The sequence below is a fragment of the Apiospora marii genome (assembly GCF_038362585.1).
Source record: "Apiospora marii strain CBS 49790 chromosome Unknown utg000013l_segment0_segment0, whole genome shotgun sequence".
NCBI classification, from domain to species: domain Eukaryota; kingdom Fungi; phylum Ascomycota; class Sordariomycetes; order Amphisphaeriales; family Apiosporaceae; genus Apiospora; species Apiospora marii.
This window is the reverse complement of record NW_027117384.1, coordinates 2,927,630-2,947,790: the sequence shown is the minus strand read 5'-3', so window position 1 is coordinate 2,947,790 and position 20,161 is coordinate 2,927,630. Positions and strand designations below refer to the sequence as shown.

The following is a 20,161-nucleotide window of genomic DNA, read 5'->3' as shown; positions in this document are numbered from 1 at the left end:
GCTCATGACAACAACCTTTGAGGGTCGTTTGTGGTCTGGGTTTTTGGTCCACTCGTTTTTCCCGAATTCCCGTTTCCCTAAGGCCTCTCTAACCTACAGTACACAAACCGTTCTCTTTCTGAAATTCAATATACCCCCAAGTATTGTTCTTTGCAAAAATACATACCTTGCCCCGTCTGGTGTACATACATCATACCAAACTTCCAGGTTTTATTCTCTACTAATACCCGATCGATTGTGGATAAGATCTCCGTGCGAAGCAACCAGTCGATGCATCCATCCCCATACTGGCTAGAAGCTTGATCCCTACCGCCCACTGGCACGTCACGATTTGTTCTGTCGACCCAAGATTGGCCTTACTGGTCTGGAGACACGGGGAAACTTATCTGGTTTCTGAAACACGAAGCAAACCAGGTGCTCAGTCGCTCTCCCTGTGTAAGGTACTCCGATCTCGACCTTGACCTCAACCTCCAACACAACGCCGAACCCACGACGGCAGGCAGCTGCCCAAGATTAGCCCAGTGCTCCCTCTGGAGTGACTGCCGGTTTCGATGCCAGGACTTGAGCTGGACAAGCCGCCTTCGGGTCCGATCAAGCCAGACCCCTCCGACGAGTCGCTGCAGATCACCGACACCCGGAGCGAAGACCGCACCGGCGCCGTCGTCCGCGATGCCCACGGCAACATAGTCTACCCCAGCCTCGTCCCGCCCGACATCACCTCCCCCGCCTCGCCGCCCAAGAGCGCCGCCGCCGATGGCGAACGCCCCCGCCCGAAAACGCCCGACGCCTCGTTCACGAGCGCGCCCGCCAAGACTAAGACCGAGCCGCTGGGTGGGGAGGAGTCGTCGCCCGCCGGCGGCAAGAAGAAGAAGAACGAGCGCCCGTCCCTCGAGGGGCAGAGGCGGTTCGTGACCGACGCGCCGCAGGGGTTCAACCGGTCCATCACTGCGATCCCGGCCTTTAAGCGGGCGGGGACCAATATTAGTGTGCTGAACGCCGCCCTGCAGGCGCGCCGCGAGCAGGAGGAGACTAGTGACAGTTCGGACGACTCGTCGGCGTCCGAAGACGAACATGAGGCTCAGGAGGAAACGCCCGGCGTACCGCTGGAACCGAGCCAGACCGCGGCCAAGGAGAAGCGGAGGAGGAGCGATGACCAGTATCGCCGCTTCAAAGTCGGCAATGAGCAGTACAGCACCAAGGGCAAAGTTAAGAGAGACGGCCGCTTGAACATTACGGTGAACGACACGAGCAATACGGGGTACTTGGCCAAGGCTTTGGGGACTGCCGTCAAGAAGGTGGTGCCCGGGGCTGCTAAGGGCGAGTCAGGGCGGGCCAGCCCGTCGCGGTTGTCCTCGGCGACGACCACCACATCCCAGTCGGCGAGGCGGCCGAAGCTGAACATTGTCATCATGGTGATTGGATCAAGAGGAGACGCCCAGCCCTTCCTCAAGATCGGCAAGGTGCTTAAGGAGCAATACGGCCACCGCGTCCGTATAGCGACCCACCCAGCGTTCCGAGAGTTTGTGGAGAACGACTCGGGCCTAGAGTTCTTCTCGGTCGGAGGCGACCCTTCGGAGCTGATGGCGTTCATGGTCAAGAATCCGGGTATGATCCCGAAGCTCGAGTCTGTCAAGGCCGGCGACATTGGCCGCAGGCGCAACGCCATGGCTGAGATGTTTGACGGCTTCTGGCGTGCCTGTATCAACGCCACTGACAACGAAAAGGATGAGGCCAATCTCAAGATGATGGGCCACAGAGCTCCCTTTGTCGCGGACGCCATCATCGCCAACCCGCCCAGTTTCGCCCACATCCACTGCGCCGAAGCCTTGGGAATACCGTTGCATCTCATGTTCACGTTCCCTTATACCCCTACCCAGGCTTTCCCGCACCCGCTGGCGAGTATCAAGAAGACCAATGTGGACCCCGGATACACAAACTTCATGTCCTACCCGCTGGTGGAGATGATGGTGTGGCAAGGTCTCGGCGATCTGGTCAACGACTTCCGTGTGAACACCCTGAAGCTCGATCCCGTTTCTACATTATGGGCTCCGGGTTCCACGTATCGGCTGCATGTGCCATTCACCTATCTATGGAGCCCGGGCCTGGTGCCCAAGCCGGAAGATTGGGGCCCAGAAATCGACATTGCGGGCTTTACCTTCCTGGATCTCGCCTCCACCTTTAAACCGCCGCAGGATCTCGTCGAGTTCCTCGATGGAGGCGAGAAGCCTATCTACATCGGCTTCGGCTCGATTGTGGTCGACGATGCGGACAAGTTCACCGAGATGATATTCGAGGGCGTCAAGAAGGCCGGCGTTCGAGCGCTCGTCTCGAAGGGCTGGGGTGGCCTGGGCGGCGAAAACACGCCGGACTACATCTTCATGCTCGAGAACACCCCGCACGACTGGCTGTTCCCCAAGGTTCAGGCGTGTGTCATTCATGGTGGAGCTGGTACCACGGCGATTGCGCTCAAGTGCGGCTTGCCTACCATGGTCGTGCCGTTCTTTGGCGATCAGCACTTCTGGGGCACCATGATCGGCACGGCCGGCGCTGGCCCCGAGGCCGTGCCTTACAAGCAGCTCAATGCTGACAAGCTCGCGGATGGCATCAAATACTGCCTGACCGACGAGGCCCGCGAGGAAGCAAAGAAGCTTGCTAACAGCATCGAAGCCGAGGGCGATGGGGCCAAGAACGCGGTCAAGTCGTTCCATAATCATCTGGCGCTCAGTGGGGAGGAATCGATGCGCTGTTCCATTCTGAGCGACCGCGTGGCCGTCTGGAAGGTCAAGGGTACCAGCATCAAGCTGAGCGCAGTGGCTGCTGATATCCTTGTGGAAAAGGGCCTGCTGTCCTGGCGGAGGCTGCGCCTGATACGCCACAAAGAATGGAACGACTTCGAGGGCCCGGGCGAGCCGGTGACCGGTCTTGCTGGGGCCATGGGTAGTGCCATTGGCGAGTTCTTTACTGGAGTGGGCAGTGTGCCGATGCGGATCGCCCGGACGTCTACCAAGCGCACGGAGCGGAAGAAGAAAAAGGAAGCTAAGCGCCAACAGAAATTGACGCAGAAGAAGAAGGCGGCCGAGCCGAAGACACCGAAGACGGCGGGCCCTACCAACGGCAATGCGACCGAGTTCCCATTTCCGAACAATTCTGCTGGTATCGAAGTCTCAGATATGCAGCTGCAGCAGTCAAACGAACCACAGAATCAGACTCAGAACCAAAGCCTGCGGCCGCCTGCTCAGACACAACTCACGAACAACTCGATCCTCACCGCTACTACACCGGGTATGGAAGAGTATGGTGCGGACATCTCCAAGGGCCTGGAGAAGTCTGGCAAGGCCATCGCCCAGGCGCCCGTCGATTTGGCCATGGCCATTGCGCAGGGCTTCCACAACGCGCCCCGGCTGTACGGAGACGACACGGTGCGCCGGCCACCGCGTGTCACGGGCATCAAGTCGGGCATGCAAGCGGCGGGGCACGAATTCGTCTTTGGCATCTACGACGGCGTCACGGGCATTGTGCGACTGCCGGTCAAGGGCGCGAAACAAGATGGGTTTGGTGGTGCGCTCGGCGGCGTGGCCATGGGATTCGGTGGATTGGTGCTCAAGCCCATCGCGGCCTTCGTGTCACCGTTCGGATACACGCTCAAGGGCATCTCGAAGCAGCTGGAGCGCCGGCACAACCCGGCCCGGTACGTACGCCGCGCCCGCATTGTCCAGGCGCAACGCGACCTGCTGGAATTATCGCCGCAGGAGCGCACCGCGCTGTCGGAGGAAACGTACAAAGGGTACGACGTGATGCGGCAGCTCGGGGAGCTGGTGCTGAGCGAGAACGGGAAGCGCAGCATCGCGGCGCGCCTGCACCGGCGGCCGCACATGCACTACCACCATCCCGAGGGCAAGGACGGGGGCAGCAGCGGAGACAATCCCGGCGAGAAGCTCGGGTTGGAGCTGGGCGAGTGGGGCCGCGGACAGGCGTTTGAGAGCGTCGAGCTGGCGGAGAAGGCGATTGCGGCGGTGAAGAACGGGGAGCCGATCAATGCGGTGCTGGGCAAGTCGCGCCGGAGCCAGGACTCGCGGGCGGTCAGCCGGGGAGGGGCGTCGACCAAGACTCATCACCGCCACAACAGCAAGGGCGGGAGCCGGAGGTTGTCGAGGCAGCAGGAGCAGGAGGAGGCCCAAGAAGAGGAGAGCATCAAGAAGGGCGAGGAGAAGGAGGAGAACAAGAAGAAGGTGGTGGGGGAGGTGCAGCGGGAGGCGGCGCAGAACGCGTCGCGGGCGGTGCGGGAGGATGTGGAGGGGGATGCGGTGGCGCCGCGGAGGCAGGATACGCGGCCGGTTGGGGTGGGGGATGATGTTGGGTATTGATGAGAGAAGGAGATGGATAACGAGTATGAAGAGAGATATACTCCCAATGTGCTCTGTCGCCCGGAGGCTCTCTTCGGGATAGGTGAGGATGGACGGATAGGGAAAGATGCATGATTGTTTGGGATAGGGGAAGGATGGAAGGACACATACGGGGTTGACGCATAGCATATCGGTTTTTGTTTTTGCGTTTTTGCGTTTCCTGCTGATGGATACCCCTTTTCTTGTTTTTTATTACTTGTTTCGATTCCCCTTCCGAATACGTACGTACGCTGGTGCGTCTATAGCAGTGGCGCGAAGTTGTGTTTTGGGTGGGCTTTTTTAAACTATATAATTAATGTGTTATTATTTATGAAGTTGGGCTGCAGCTGTGAGGTGCTTGTGTAGGGTGTCTTTGGGGATGGTTTGTGATGTATGGATGACTGTGATAAGTAAGTGAATGTATGTATACACAGGCTGGTGGCTCGAGAGTTCGAATCATGGAAATAAGGGGTATCAGATGATATCTGGTGCCGAGCGCATGTCGGATTACTGCGGTAATGGTGTTGTTGTAGAAGCTGTAGTATCATTGCTTCGCTGACGGGTAAGGGGCACGTGGTCTACGGGTTGTGATGTGTTGGATTCTTTGGACTGTGGACATCAAGAGTGGCACACAGAGGGCAGGGGCTTTCGATTTCACTGGGATTCCCATACTGGAAAGGATTTGGGAGTAGGCGATCAGGGAGAGGGATACATTTTTCACGACACCATTTGGTGTAATCCTCCTAGTCTCAAGGTTTTGGTCGCTCACCTCGTAGAGCTGCATGCCAAGTTGCAATATTTCAATTCCACGCCGCTTCAGTATTATCGCATGGTCTACTTTTTCGGTCACCGTGAATCTTTTAGACTGCGAGTATTCTTCTCGGGACTCTGGGGTTGTGCTTTGTAGGTAGTCGACGACTTGATGTTGGTATTTACCATTTCAGCCGGCGAGGCGACACGGGCGAGATGTCGCATGCTCATGCTAGAGATCAGGTACCTAGGACTAGGGAGAAAATGTTTATGCCCTCTATGTGCTTCACGACGCGAGGTGGGAAAAGCACGGAGGGCTTACAAGTTAAAGAAGGCCCTGGTGATGGTCGGTATTACTTCGGTGTTCAATCGATATCTATATAGTATTTGACAAAGCGGAATCATTTCATTCACCTGGAGTGTCACGGCTTCTGACGAGGCACTAGTGGTTTAGTGGTAAAATCCATCGTTGCCATCGATGGGCCCCGCGTTCGATTCGCGGCTAGTGCAACTGTTTCTTTTTTTGTATCTTTTGCCTATCTTTCCTAGGTCGTCGCCCTGTTTTCTTATCCTGTATATCTTTTGCTCGGGAGCGAACCTGGAAATACCAATACCTTGGTGGGTGGTGAACTGTTGGTGTCCCTCGCCTGGACGCCTCACAAACTCCTGCCAGTTTGGTAGTGGGGCAAGCGTTCATCTACACGCTTAGCCATGCCATCTCCTGAGGTGATGGCCAATGTCCCAAACACGCCCTGCTCGCTCATTGACACCGAATACATACATATGGGATCTACTCTGCATCGCCTGTCGACTTGGAGATCCCCGGCACCTACACCGGTCGGTGTAGAGTTCTCACTACTCTTCCTTGGAAAGACCTCTGGGGTCGGGGGTCATGGACCGCCATTGAAGCACACGAACGTCATATGTGGTTGCTTGCTCGGGGAGAAAAACCGAGGGTAACACATCAGCTGGGAGCTACGACATTGGCTTAGGAACATTGGAAGCATGTTGCGAGTGCCCGGATTACTTGTGCAACGACGCTGTCACACCGTGGAACCAGCCATTGATTCATCAATTCAGCTTTGCTCGTAGGGAGAATGGCTCATGGGGCTTTGCAGCTCTCAAGGCAGGCTGACAGGAGGATACCTACATACATACCGACGGATGACCGCAGGAACACACATCACATCAGTTGGGATGAGAGCTACAGTATGCAGCGAGGGTCATCGAGCCTTACATGACTGACAGACACCCGAGCGGCCGGGTGCCGGTTGCCGACATCTACGAGCGATGCCGACGGGAGAGGCTGTGCAGGCGCGTATTTACTGCGCGGGCCCGCATTGATGCTAAAATAGACACAGACCGTTGAGATATATTGTGGGTAGGCCGATCGAGCTTCAGCTGAAAGAGAGCCGTCCCCAGCATGGACTGAGAGTCTGCCAGTGGCCAGGTTCTCTGAGACTAGAGAGAGAGAGCCAGTTTTCATGTATGTCATCTACGTATGTAGGATGGAGAGATGCATTGGCATACGACACTTTCAGCCTACCCCCAATGGAGTATGCGTCTCGCTCGCAGCGGGGGGCTTGAAGGTGGGACTTGCGGAGGGATCGTTGCTGTCGTCGATGGTCCTCGGGCACTCTGTCGGTTTGATTTTGGGCGCTGGAGTAAACCGGACTTTGCCCACTAATAATGGCACCTACGTAGCTTGACTACAATTCCACTCACGCCCGATCACGGCAGAGAAGTAAAGGAAACAATGTGTAATTATTTGTTATGGCGGTCGTTTAGCTGGATTGGCAACATTTCGGTATGGTAGAGACTTTGACCTGCAGGGGGCTTGCTGGATACGCACGCCATTCCCCAGCCCAGCATACTTACATAACTTATTCCCGAGGCACCTGTAACCTCTTCCCTTAGGGCCCTAGAATCACTCCTCAGTGGGCCATAGTTCCTGCTATCTTTAGCTGCTCATGCCAGACCAAACCCTTTTCTGGCCGTGATGACATTGCTGCAGTAGCAGCAGTGGGCCGCCAGGCCAGTTTCTCCGTCCATGGTACTGGTTTTTGTGGGGGGAGATCTTGTTCCATGCTTGCGTCCGGTGCGGAACCGAGCTCTAAACGATGGCCGGCTTTCGGGAGCGAAACGAGAGTCATCAACGATGATGAGAGGTGAAGAGGATTACTACGTTCCAATCTTGGGATTGGTGAATCGAACGGTCCAATGATTCATGATTCCTCTGCCATTGGGCGCTTGGTGACTCGGGGGGGGAAGCGGGTTTGGCGCCCTGTCGTCTGTCTGCATTGTGTAGGTATTTCGTCTGGTCTCTCTCTGTCTCTACTTTGAGGCCTTCGGCTTCTTATTACTGCGCTTCTGCACCCTGCCGCAGCTAGCACCGAATTCGAATCGAGTCGCATGGCAGCTATGTCATTGGGCGCTGCCGTCTCGATTAATACCTACCTACCAGCCAGAGGCAGAGAAGCAGAGGCCCGGCATTTGCTGCGAGTTGCAGCCAACCCGCCCGTCTCAAGCCATTGTCGGCGGGTGATTGGCTCGGCGACGCTGGCGAAAGGCGTTTCTTTTTTTCCACCTCTGGTTTTCTTCGTCGCAACGTGGGCTTTTCTGCAACTACTACTTTTTTCTTTTCTAACCCCCCTCCGCACACCCGTGATATTGTACATGTAGATAGGCATTTCGGCCTGCAGGGTAACTGCCAATCAAACGTCTCTCCCCCTTGCCTCGCTTGCAGAGAGTGTGTGGGGTCTCTCGTTTTTTCTCTCTCGAGTCTACCGACTGGTTGCTGGCAGGCTGGGTTCAGAGGCCGATCATCTTAATCAATCGAGTCGCGACGATGCCCACTTTCATCCGCCCATCGCTGGGAGACAAACACTTGGCCCCGCTACCTATTTCGAGTCTTGATAGCTGCACTGTCTGCTACTTGGCAGATGCATTCTTTCCTTACTACAGGCGTGCCTCCCTCGGACATGTCGACTTACTTAGACGTGTGCGTGCAGTGCAGATGTATGTAAAAATAGGTAGGCAGTATAATCAATGGATGGACAGGCGGAGACTGGTCCCCTCCCCTCCCTGGTTCGTGCATTGCATACAGACACACATCTCCGGGCCAGCTGAGCGATTGGCAAATCCCACCCCCCTGTCGCTGTCCCTCTCCTCTCCTGCCATGCCCCGTATTCTGCCCCGTAGATGCATGTACGGGTCGTCGGGTGGCAGGGCTTTTGTTCAGTCAGGGCCCTCTTCTGCTTCTCTACCGCTCCTCTTCCCTGCTCGCTCTTTTTTTTTCTTTGGTCTGTCTCAGAATACCGCGTGGGTACGTGCTGAGAAAGGGTGCCACTACGAGGTATTTCCAGATCCTCTCCGCTGTTCAGTTACCTAATTGCACAATCTCAGTTGCATCGAGCGAACAGAGAGAAGAGAGGAGACCAGGCACTGTACTGTTGACAGCTAGATGTGTGTGGGTGGGTGTGGACGTTGTATTATACTGCTTATGACTTGCAGAAGAGGAAACAGTCAGTTGGGATGAGCCGAGCCCTCCAGCCGGGAGAGTCTCCGTGCAGTGTGCATCTGTCGATTAACCCAACCTACATGTAAGTATATCTATATGTGTATCACATATCAGCTCTACATACCTGCTTCTTCTGGCCATTCATGCCCTCTCGCCTGCCCGTCTTCTTCTCCTTTCCACATCTTGGCAAGACCCGTCCTCCCCGTCCCTCATTGCCCATCCATTATTCGATTTCCTGGTTTCTGCTTCACTTCCCTCTCCCCCATGCGTCGCCCACTTTTGACGGCCCGTCTCCCACAACCCCCCACCATTACTATTACCACCACTTACCACCACCACCACCACCAACGTCGCATTTCGACTCGTTTCGGTATTTATGTACTGCCAAACGGGCGCCCACTAACCTAATGCCGAGCCGCCTCTTTTGGCCATCTCTACCTCCTACGAGTCATAGTCTTACATATAATTGCAAAGCTCGGCCCGTGAACAATTATAGTCCATAACAAAAAGACATATATACACACCACTAAACGGCACTCGGTTTCTTCCTACTACTACCTATGGACTCGCTAAGAATGGATCACTACCCGCTCGAGCCCGCTCCACCACACCACGGCGCCGCCGCCGTGTCGTCCGCGGGCGCCGCGTACAACGCCCCTACTCTGCTGCCCGAAACGTCGAATTCTTCGGCTACGACTACGAATACGGCTACGACTACGTCTGGAGAGCCATCATCGTTCTACCCGCCGCCGCCGCCGCCGCCGCCGCAGCAGCAGCCACCGACGAATGCGCCCATGTCGGTAGCCTCGACGCCCGCCACCGACTCGCGCGCGCCATCTGCAACCGTTCCGGCGGCCTGTCTCGCTTGCGTAAGTAGCGCGCGATCCTGGGTGCTAGTGCTGCTAGTACTTCTACTACTGCCCAACACCATCCCATCACTGTCACTCATACTATCATCTACCTACTTACCCTCCCCTCCCCCTTCCCCCCTTTTCTTCCAAGTTGACCGGGAAGCTGATAACTAACTCGTGGTGTAACAAAAAAAGAGGTCCAAGCATCTCAAGTGCGACGGGCTCAATCCGTGTACGCGATGCAAGGCCAGCGACAGCTTGTGCCAGTATATTGCCTCTAGGCGCGGCTACAAGGGGCCCCGAAGGAACACGGCCCAGAACCCCAACAAGCGCCATGCGTCCGACTCGCCCCCCTCGGCCGGCGGCGACAGCGCCTGCCCCATGCTGTTGGGCGCCGCGACGGGAGGAGGAGGAGGAGTAGGGATGACGCCCGCCGCGATGCCGCCGTCGACCATGACGGCCTTCCATTCCGTGCTGGGCGGCGGCATCTTGCCGGAACAACAAACGCCCGCCGCCGCCATGTCCCCCTTCGTGGCCACGCCCGGCTTCTCGGGCCTGCAGCTATACCGGAACCCCTACCTCGACCCCGTGAGCGGGGCCCTGATCGAGTTCGCCGACCGCCCCCGGCCGCCGCAGACGCTGCCCGAGCGCTGCCTCGACTCCTTCTACCACCACTTCTTCCCGGGCCACCCGTGCGCCCCGCCCAAGCCGCACCTGCTGCGCCTCGCCAAGGAGCGCGACCTCGAGCCCCTGCTGGCGGCGATGCGCTGGACGGGCTCCCTGTACCTCGAGGTCGGCCCGGCGCGCGCCACCCTCTTCGACGAGGCGCTGCGGCTCGTCTACGCGCCCGACGCGGCCAAGGACGGGTTCCTGGTGCAGGCCATGGTGATCCTGTTGATTGGGCTTGACGGAAGCTGCGACAACGACCGGGCGCGCGACCTGCTCTCGGACGTCGAGCGCATCGCTATCGAGATCGGGCTCTACCAGCGCGCGTACGCGACGAACCACGGGCAGGGCGATCCGGTGATCGAGGAGAGCTTGAGGAGGACGTGGTGGGATTTGTTTATTGTGGATGGCATGGTGGCCGGGGTGCATCGGCAGACGAACTTTTTGCTGTTTGATATCGTGGCCGACGTGGCGCTGCCTTGCGAGGAGCATGAATACCTGTCCGGGGTGAGTGCAATGCTGACTCCGTATATATCCTTACCTGTTTGTCGTTCCCTGTGCGCTAATCAATCGAACCTACCTCCCCGCAGTTCATCCCGCGCCCCATGTACCTCGAAGACTTCGACGACCAGCTCTTCAGCGGCGAGGAGCGCGAGTTCTCGTCGTTCGCCTACCGCGTCGCCTCGATCCGCAACCTGGGCCGCATGATGCGGCTGCCCGACAACGTCTTCCCGGGCGACGAGAACGTGGACCGGATCGAGGCGCTGCTGTCCAACTGGCGCATGCACCTGCCCGAGGCGAAGCGGGACTGCCTCAACAAGGACGGGCAGCTCGACGAGATGATGTTTCAGGCGCATATGATTAACCATGCGTGAGTCTTTTCCTTCTTTCTCCTTCTTCTTTCTCACTCTTGGTGCGTGGAACCCCTCTCTGACCAAATTGCCCTTCTAGGTGTACGATCATCCTCCACCAGCCGCACTCGCAGCTCGACTCGTCGCCCGCCCGCGACGTGACGGCCTGCGCGCCGCACCAGATCGTCAAGAGCGGCGACCACTTCAACACGCACACCAAGCACATCATCACGGCGGCCGCGGCCATCAGCAAGATGGTGACGTACGCGGTGCCCATCACGTCGCACACCCATTTTTTTACCTGCGTGCTGACGCTGTCGTCCATCGTGCACCTGAGCAAGTGGGCGCTGTACTTTGTGCACCCGGGCAACGACGAGGACCTGCGGCAGCAGATCCGGCTCAACATCGGGGCCCTCAACAAGCTGTCGGGGGTGTGGAAGGCGGCGGGCCGGGCGTCGGGCCAGGTGAGGGGGGTGGCGCAGGAGATTTACCGGGCCAAGAAGGAGAGGCAGGAGAATGCGCAGTTCTGGGTCGGGTATACGCAGGAGGAGATTGTGAGCTCGATTGCGTCGGATGAGAGTATTATGAGCGATATCAACACGATGCTTCAGCCGGGGAGTTGAGGGGGATGGTGCGTATACGTCTGGTGTTTCTCCATTGTGAGACGGCAGGAGAGCAAGAGCGGGAGCGGGAGAGTGAGAGAGACAAAGAGAGGTGTGGTGGAATTTCAACAACAACAAAATGTGGGATTTATTTATCTTGGGATTTGGGGGACAGAGCCTGCTTCTTATAGCTTAAAATGTGGAAATGGGCGGGTGGTCGTAAGACACAGCACGATGTAACAATATCGGGATGGAGTTGTGGAGTTTTGGGGATGGGATTGGTTGGTGATCTTTCAACAAAGCAGCAACGTTTCTTGGCTTTTCCTGGGCGAACGAAGTCCAGACCATAAGGAAAGAAAAAATATATATTTGAGAATATATCTTACTCTATATCATAGGTATGGCGTCCATTACCTTATATTTTCTAGGTATCACCCTGCTCCATGCCTTGTCACATATGCATGCATGCATGCAATCTCCCCCCTGCTTATTTTACCGCCCATCACATTCGCGACCTCCATATTTCTTCTGCTGCTGCTCTTCGTGCGTGTAACGCCACGTCTGGGCATACTTGCTTGCACTCATCACATGCAGTGGATTTTAGCTTATACGATAGACGCGTCAAGGAGGGGAGGGTGATCACCTGGGATACTACCATGCGTGTGCTGGGCGGCTGAAAAGAAAAAAAGCTTGGTTGTCAGAGTTGCAGTGAAGGGATGTAGGTTGACGGCAGGCCTGTGTGGTCCCCGGGACTCGGGCTTTGGTGGGGCCTGGGGGTTTCCCCTTGTTGGCTTTGGCTAGTGGCGGGCGGGTAGGTCAGCTTCGGCGACCTTACGGGGCGACGGGGATATCTCCCAGGTCGCCGTCTACGGCGCAGTTCTTGCTTGGCATTCTGCAAGCATCCCTGGGTGAGCAATCTAGATTATGATTCAACGTGACGAAAACCGGCAAGTTGTGTTTTGAATGAAGATTAAAGTATGGTGCTGCAAGTCTGAAAGTAGGATTTCGCTCAACATCAATCAGCCGCAAGCGCTGAAAAATGTCATACATATCAACTCAAGGAGGCGTGACATGCTCTACTCGACTGGCAACTGGCTCTTCTCGGCGTCCACTTTCCAATGTGACTGCACACCGACATAATTCATTTGCCTGACTGCCAGGTCGCCGACATGAGGTATGTAAGTTCTTCCTCTCCAGCTTCTGCAAGGTAGGCAGTACCCTGGGCTTAGCTAGGATATGAGGTCGCCGGCAGTTGAGTAAGTTCCCCGTCGATTCAAGGATAACCATTTGCTGATACTCAGGGGCCGCGGGCACCTGGTTGCAGGGGATGGAGGCCGATTCCAATATCCCCCCACTTCCCGATGCACCACCCCCAGGTCAGGTCGCCGACGGGCCAAGGTTCCCGGTTTCCAGGCTGCCCGAACCCCTTATCCCACGTGTCTGCAAGGAAAACACTGGCGGGCGGTTGATATGTTTGTATCTTCCACCTCCCTTATGATTTATTGGAGAAGAATGTCCGTTCATTTATCACGCTCCCCGAAAGCTTGTCTAGGTCCCCGAACTACTCCCCTGCTTACACCAGGACCTAGATGAAGACCTGTTGACAATACAAGATAGGATAAACACGGTGTTGCCCAATTGATACTACACTGGGAAGTATCAAGAGAGTCAATAGCTTCGGAGGTTGAGGCTGGCTTGGCTGGATCTTCAGTCCGCGACAACAGCTTGCTTTATTCGTCAGGGTTCGCTGGCGACGCAAAGATAAAGATGTTGGGCGTGATACATAAGATACCATCAATACCGGGACCTCCACAATGGCGATTTACTTCTTGCCCTGCAGCTTTGCGATCGTAGTCCCTTGCGTCGGCAACGGGGTATGCGCCGTGGGCGGCGATTTCGTGTAGTGCCCGACGGTCCATCACAATGCGCCCCCTTTTTGGCTCCGACGAGATGTAACGAATCGTCGTCCGTCGGGGTCCGAGGGGCGTAAATGGTCCGTCACCATTGTTGTTCCAGAAACGCTGCCGAATTGTCGGATAGACCAGACGTCGCGGCCGACGGCTTGGGGACGTTCACCACGACCACTAGACCTAGCACCACCGAAAGAACCACACCCGAAGACGAAGAACGCAAACCTTTGAGCAGACGGGCGCCATAGACGGGAAGGATGGCCAGCCCAGCCCCAATGGGCCGTGCTAATGCTGCTGCAAATGTTCGGCCAAGGACCGCACCACAGGCACCAGGTGCAACCATTGCACTCGAGACAAGGCCGGGTGCAGGCGATCTGAACCACAGCCAAGTCAGACGTAACCGGGCTAACGTTGACTCTCCCCAGCTTCGTCGTAGTGGCTCTGGCCCTCGCCGCCTTTGGCCAAATGGCCCTTTGAATGAGGATCGGCGGGTTCCCCATCAGTCCCCGGGTCCTCGACGCGTTCAGCCGCTGCGGCTTCCACTACTGGAATCACCAGGACTGGGTGTTGGAGGGCATGATGACCAATCTGTTCGGCAGCACTGGGCGCGTCTACGAGTGCGATGGAACCTCTGCAGTACGCCACAGACCGGATGTTTCGAACTGCACGGCATGATTATGAGACTGAAGGATATCGTCATCAATTCGTAAGTAGTGGCACAAAGTAAAGCAAGGTTAACTCCCCGTGATATTCCTTTACCCCATGCACCTGAGATCTTTTCGCAAGAGAAAGAAAGGAATGAAGTTCGTACCTCTTGGCACGCAAGTAAAGCAAGATTGGCTCATCTTACACACATCCCCCCACCAACAATAATACCTGCGACCTTTCGTAAGATAAAGAAAGCAATGAAGCGATAACACCGAGCGCCATGTTGAAGCCAGGACCGATTGATCCCTCTCCCCGTCCCAACAACGAACATTCCATCAGTATCAACCACCTCTTTTGTGTGGTAACCCGACATGGGCTAGTTGCTCCCTGTGTAGCTTCTCTCGTGCCTCTCTCTGCTATTTCCCTCATCTAGGCTCTAGTAGGGTCTTTGACCCCGACCTGAGCGGTTGGCTGACCCTCCATTGTAGAAATATGCATGGTTGAAATAATTATAGTTCTCGGCCTTCACAGTGGTCGACAAAGGCCCGGAGGGGCCGGCATGTCTCTCAGCTTGTAGGAAAGACTCTTGGTGGCATCCTTGGTAAGCCCGGTTATCGGAGGGATCACGAAGTTGCTCAGCACCTGGCACGGATGCATCCGGGGGTTGCTGGTCATGGTGGGCGGGATCATAGCCTTGCCCATCGTGTGCCACAAAAGCGTCCCGGGGTTGTTGGTCCCCCTGGTTGTCGGTGGGACTGTATTCTTCCTCATTGTTTGGCACCGATGCGGGCGAGGGTTCTCCAGCGTAGGCGTCTGGGTGAGATTGGGGCCAGAACTGGTCGGATCGACCACCACAGTAGCCCCGGCAGTAGGAACGATGGCAGGCACGATAACTTTCACTATAGTAGGGGTGGGAAAGCAGATTGAAAATCTTAGCTTTCATCGGGGCGTTCCAGTCAGAAGCTGTTGCAATCCAACTTGGCAATGAGGAAGGTAGAAAGAAATGGGAAGATATGAGTTAGGGGAGAGGGGCGGAGGGAAAACAAAACAAATGAAACAGCAAGAAATAGATAAAAAGAAGAACAGTTTCCATACCAAATTCATCCCATTTCGCGAGGATTGCGTGCTCATTCGCGTTCCAGGGGAGTCCGACCATCGCGTAGTAGTTTCGACTGGCATCGAACATTGCATCTACGGACCAGTCGTCTTGGTGTTGCGGGATAGTCATCATGAAATCGTCCTTGAGATCAAGGGGAGGTCCCGAGAGGTGACTGCGGTCAAAGATCCTAAACGAAGAACCAGCGAGCTGCCAGAGGAAGGATGCCAATTTATACTAACGCAAAAAATCCCTTGCTGGTTCGAATCGCTGACACGCTGGCTTCCTGAGATCGACGTCCAAGGTTTTCCGTCAGCTGGACAGTTCATCTTCCATGCGTTTCCAATGGAGTGTTGGGGCCCTACACCCCTTTTATTGTGTAGTGCACTTTTACACCGAGATTCTTCATCCCCCCACGGGATTCGATGTACTTCGATCGCAAAGGGCGGTATTCGGCTCTTTTTAATAAACATTTCTCACCATTCTGGCTCCAATTAGGATGGGCTGGTTTAGATAGAGTTCGAATAGGATTTGGGTTGGTCAAAACTCGGATATCTGGTATATATTCATGTGTTGACGTCGCCCCGAACTTAGAGACGAACAACGGTACGAAAGGGCGCCATGCACGGTCATGCTGCATCATCTTGTGTGCATATCCGACGCTTAAGTATTGCTGCAGTAGGCTTCCCGGGGATGCGAACTACCATCCTTTCAAGGTCTCCATGGGAATTTTGATTGGGGTATGCAACCGTCTCATGCGCGCCTGATTAATTGCACACTACTTGCCCAATGAACCGATTCCCGAGTCAAGCCATTGTCATGAATACAGCGGTCAGCTTGTTTTGCGACCGACTGAAGAGATGTATTTTTCATATGAAAATGCAGGCTTGAGCTCGACGACTCGTCCGACACCCATAACCCATGGCCAGCCATATGTCCGCTTAGCTAGCAGCGCGTGGAAAGAAGCTAGCCCACGCGCTCCGAAGCCCACACCAGGCCATCATCGCATAGGCTAGCCTCATGACTGCCTATCGAGTACCATATCGTAATAAATAGAAAGACATATGGAGAGTGATTGGTAATGAGAACAAAGAGCCATCGCGACGCAGCATTGCCTCCGGGGACCGAGGAAGCTGACGTACCGAAGGGCCAGGCGAGAGCCACCCACCATCGTCGAGCTTTCGACAAGTGCGCAGGAATTTCCACGGCAGGAATCGACCGGTCTGTATCGTGCCTGCCCGCATGCGGTCTTCTGCATATTTGATGCAAGGTAAGAGGCTTCTGGCCATGAACTTGGGGGAGCACCGCATCGTGGCCACCCAACCAATGTCGTCAAGATTCATCGAGCTGTGAACTCGATCAGTCTTTGCTGTTCGAGATCCAAACCGGATCTATCACATATCAAATTAACAAATAGGCCGATCTTTCGCGATCCAAGGAGGAACCTTTTGGCAACGACGAGGTGGGATGTTTCATAACACCCTCACGTTGAGCGGCTGAAAACCCCACCACTTAGCTTGACTCGTGAGTCCTGCACCTACTGGAAATCAACCTTCTGTCATCTCATGTACATAGGCACAGCCCGCTGCCGCAGCCGTGGTACACACACGCTCAAGCTCCAAAGCATATGTCAACTACCGTCCTGGTGCTGCGGGAGAAGGTCTCCGTCTGTTTGGTCAGTCAATTGATTGGACCAATATTTGGACGCCATTGGGGATTGAACCCCACAAGCGGTCGAAGGAATAAATGAATACTGCTGTGATAATATTTTGTAGAACTTCTTATTCTTGAGGAGACCTGGCCAGTCGGAGATTTCTATCGCAGAGGTCCTCTTTGCCGGGATTGGTCTTGGCGATCCGATGCTAGTTTACCGGATTTAGCCAGTAAAAGGACCCCCCCGTCCGTGCTGCTCACGACATCGAGAAACAATTGATTACCTGAGACGGCGAAGTCCAGAATGCGACCCTGCCACCTCGAAGAGGAATGCCACGCGGCCCTTCGTTTCTTCCTTTGCGCAATGCCGGCAGTGACGAAGAGGTTGAGGACAGATCCTGCTGCTCAGGCTCGGCGTGCAGCCAATCCCTCTTGATCTGTGACAACTCTGATACAAGGGGGTCTTTTCGCGCCAAGGCCCATTGCCCAGCAAAACTCCCAAGAACCGTGGGTCCCTGTCGCCCCGTGGCCAAGGTGCTTGGGTGCAACGTCGAGTCCAGACGACACATCATCGATTTGTTTCTCGGGCCTTTGCCTGCTGAACCGTCCGCTGTGTTAGATGCGACCGACCCTGGGACTTTCTGACTTTCGCAAGGGGACCTCGGGAGCCGGGCGCCCCTCCTATTGAACATACATACGAGCCTTGCGGCTAGGTGCCAGGCTAGCTGAGCAAAATCTCAGTTAGCACCTGCGCCACCTTCGTTGGTGAAATCTGAAGCCCAGCCAACAACCCCTTGATGCGCCATTGGTGCTGCCTCTTTCGTAACGTGGAGGGGCGGGGCGCCTTGTTCCTGAATGCATGGGTGTGGGGATTCTCCCGGCACCTTAACCCCGTGTATAGCAACTAACAATGTGGTTCTAGACCCCAAACAGCCAAGCGACTTGTCATCTGTCATCTTACATATGTAGCATCCCGCGCCGCTGTTCATGCTTTTGCGTGACGGCCCATCTTCTTGGTTTATATATTCTTTTTGGAAACATTTTCCGCCAAACATCAAAGCTTCATCTGTACTTCCCGACCTTCGTTTCGTTTCTAGTGCCCGTGTATATTTAATAGTAGAGGATTACCTGGCTGGCTAAGTAATTGTTCCTCCTTTCCGCAAACATGGGGCCGTTATACCTAGCCTTGCTGTTTCCCGCCCTGGGGCTCGCCAAGGAGCCCCTCTCGCACCTACCGGACTTCGGCTCGTGCAAGTCTTCATCCCTGATTGGCGGCGACATCCTGGGGAGCGATGGCGGTGCCTGCCTACCCGGCGGCGGCGGCGGCGCGATACTGCTGGAGGAGGCGAACCAGACGGTGCTGACGCCGGCGAGCTGGCGGTTCTCGAAGCCGTGCATGGAGAACGGGAAGCGCGAGTTCTGCATCTACTCGGCGCCCGACTTCGCCAACGGCCGGGGCCTCATGATGCTGACGACGGCGCGGCGGGCGGGCGAGGTGGAGCGGTCGCGCATCTTCCGGGAGCCCGAGATCTACGCGGAGATGACGAACCTCAACGCCGAGACGAGCGACCGGTGGCGGATCGAGGCGGTCCCGGGGAAAGGCATGGGCCTGATCGCGACGCGGAACCTGCAGGTCGGCGACCACATCATGAGCACGACGCCGTCCGTCATGATCGACTACGACGTCTTTTACGAGCTGGAGCCCAGCCAGATCCACCAGATGCAAGGGGAGGGCATTAATTACCTGCCCGAGCGGCACCGTAACATCTTCATGAACCTCTCCACCCACGACGGCGCCGAGGACCACAACTCGCGCGTCAACAAGATCATCCTGACCAACGCCTTCGACATCGACAACACGGGCGTCGTGGAGAAGCAGGAGGAGGGCGAGCGCGAGTCGTGGTACACCGTCTTTCCCGAAAGTAAGCTTACTCACCGAACCTGTCACTGCAGCAGCAGTCTGACTAAGGAATCTTGACTAACTTCCCCCAGTCTCGCGCATGAACCACGACTGCCGGCCCAACGCCGACTACTACTTTGATTCCGAGACCTTCACGCACAACATCCACGCCGTGCGCCCCATCGCCGCGGGCGAGGAGATCACGGTGTCGTACATCGACCCGGTGCAGGCGCGGGCGGAGCGGCAGCAGCGCCTCGACACGTCGTGGCACTTCCCCTGCTCGTGCAGCCTGTGCGCGCAGAACGCGCACGCGGCGGCCGCGTCCGACGCCCGGATCGCCCAGATCGAGCAGCTGCGCAAGCAGTTCCGCGACTACGAGCCCAGCTCGCAGGCGACCCCGGGGATGGGAGAGCTCATGGTCTCGCTGTTTGAGCAGGAGCGGCTTTGGTCGTCCATGTACGAGGCGTATACGTATGCGGCGCTGGAGTATAATGGGGCGGGGGAGCCTTGGATTGCTTCCAAGTGTGAGTTTTTTTTTCTCTCTCTTTTTTTACCTGTCACCTACATATCCTTGCGCTGGCGTTCTTCTCTTTTCCCTGATACAAGTTGGCTGACACAAAATGACCATAGACGCACGATTGGCCATTCAGCACGGCCTGGCTGCGGGAGGACCGAAAGACTCGGATGTTCTCGCGATGCAGGATCTCGTTAGGGATCCCTGGGCACATTGGAGCTGGATGCTGCGGACCAAGAGGAGAATGAACTGGAACTCCAATGTGGAGGCTTGAAAACAAATATGCTATGAGAACGAGTTTCCGCGCATTGTTCAATTATGATTTTGGTGGTCTGTTTCGGTATAGACAAAGTTACGGTGTTCATGGCGTTCCTCCCCGATGGAGATGGTGGTTTAAGTTGGATTGTACAATCTCTGGATACTGTTATTTTGGGCAGACTGAATACATAGATATTGCCTCGCCCTTTAAATTCTTACTGCAAATCCATTGCGAGTTCATCTGATCATGAAGTTCAGTATACCAGATGCAAGCATATTCGTCTTCATTGCGGCCAATGCATTGCATTGACGGCGCTCGTGGTATCGATAAGAGCTTGTAAGTGCATAAATCGAGGGGTCTCTGGCGGAAAATTGTGTGGTTGTGGAAGGTGGGCTGCGCGAAGTCGGCCCCCACTTGCCCCTCCATTTCAAAGGCAATTGGGTAACGCCCGAGTGAGTCAAACACTCGCCGGGAAAGAGAGAGCAGAGAGCCCAAAAGTCCAACCACCACGTCGTCGCTCTTGACCCTTCGCAAAATCACCCGCATTTAGCGATACCGA

At 55.9% G+C, this 20,161-nt stretch overlaps 4 protein-coding genes across 4 annotated transcripts; all 4 read left to right on the top strand.

The window, feature by feature from the left end:
* Nucleotides 1-551: 551 nt before the first annotated feature.
* PG985_016030 (uncharacterized protein) lies at nt 552-4,364 on the top strand (the record flags this gene model as incomplete). The annotated part of the gene is made up of 1 exon (XM_066835796.1): nt 552-4,364. One exon carries the CDS (start codon nt 552-554, stop codon nt 4,362-4,364), a length of 3,813 nt encoding a protein of 1,270 aa, XP_066676999.1.
* A 4,863-nt stretch (nt 4,365-9,227) lies between these two features.
* Nucleotides 9,228-11,643, top strand: PG985_016029 (uncharacterized protein; the record flags this gene model as incomplete). Its single annotated transcript, XM_066835795.1, has 4 exons — nt 9,228-9,521; nt 9,699-10,676; nt 10,760-11,040; nt 11,121-11,643. 4 exons carry the CDS (start codon nt 9,228-9,230, stop codon nt 11,641-11,643), a joined length of 2,076 nt encoding a protein of 691 aa, XP_066676998.1.
* A 2,366-nt stretch (nt 11,644-14,009) lies between these two features.
* PG985_016028 (ABC transporter) lies at nt 14,010-14,242 on the top strand (the record flags this gene model as incomplete). Its single annotated transcript, XM_066835794.1, is given in 2 exon segments — nt 14,010-14,168; nt 14,180-14,242. The coding sequence occupies 2 exon segments, from the start codon at nt 14,010-14,012 to the stop codon at nt 14,240-14,242; spliced, it is 222 nt and encodes a 73-aa protein (XP_066676997.1).
* A 3,852-nt stretch (nt 14,243-18,094) lies between these two features.
* On the top strand, nt 18,095-19,617 carry PG985_016027 (lysine methyltransferase; the record flags this gene model as incomplete). Its single annotated transcript, XM_066835793.1, has 3 exons — nt 18,095-18,851; nt 18,922-19,353; nt 19,460-19,617. The coding sequence occupies 3 exons, from the start codon at nt 18,095-18,097 to the stop codon at nt 19,615-19,617; spliced, it is 1,347 nt and encodes a 448-aa protein (XP_066676996.1).
* Nucleotides 19,618-20,161: the final 544 nt, after the last annotated feature.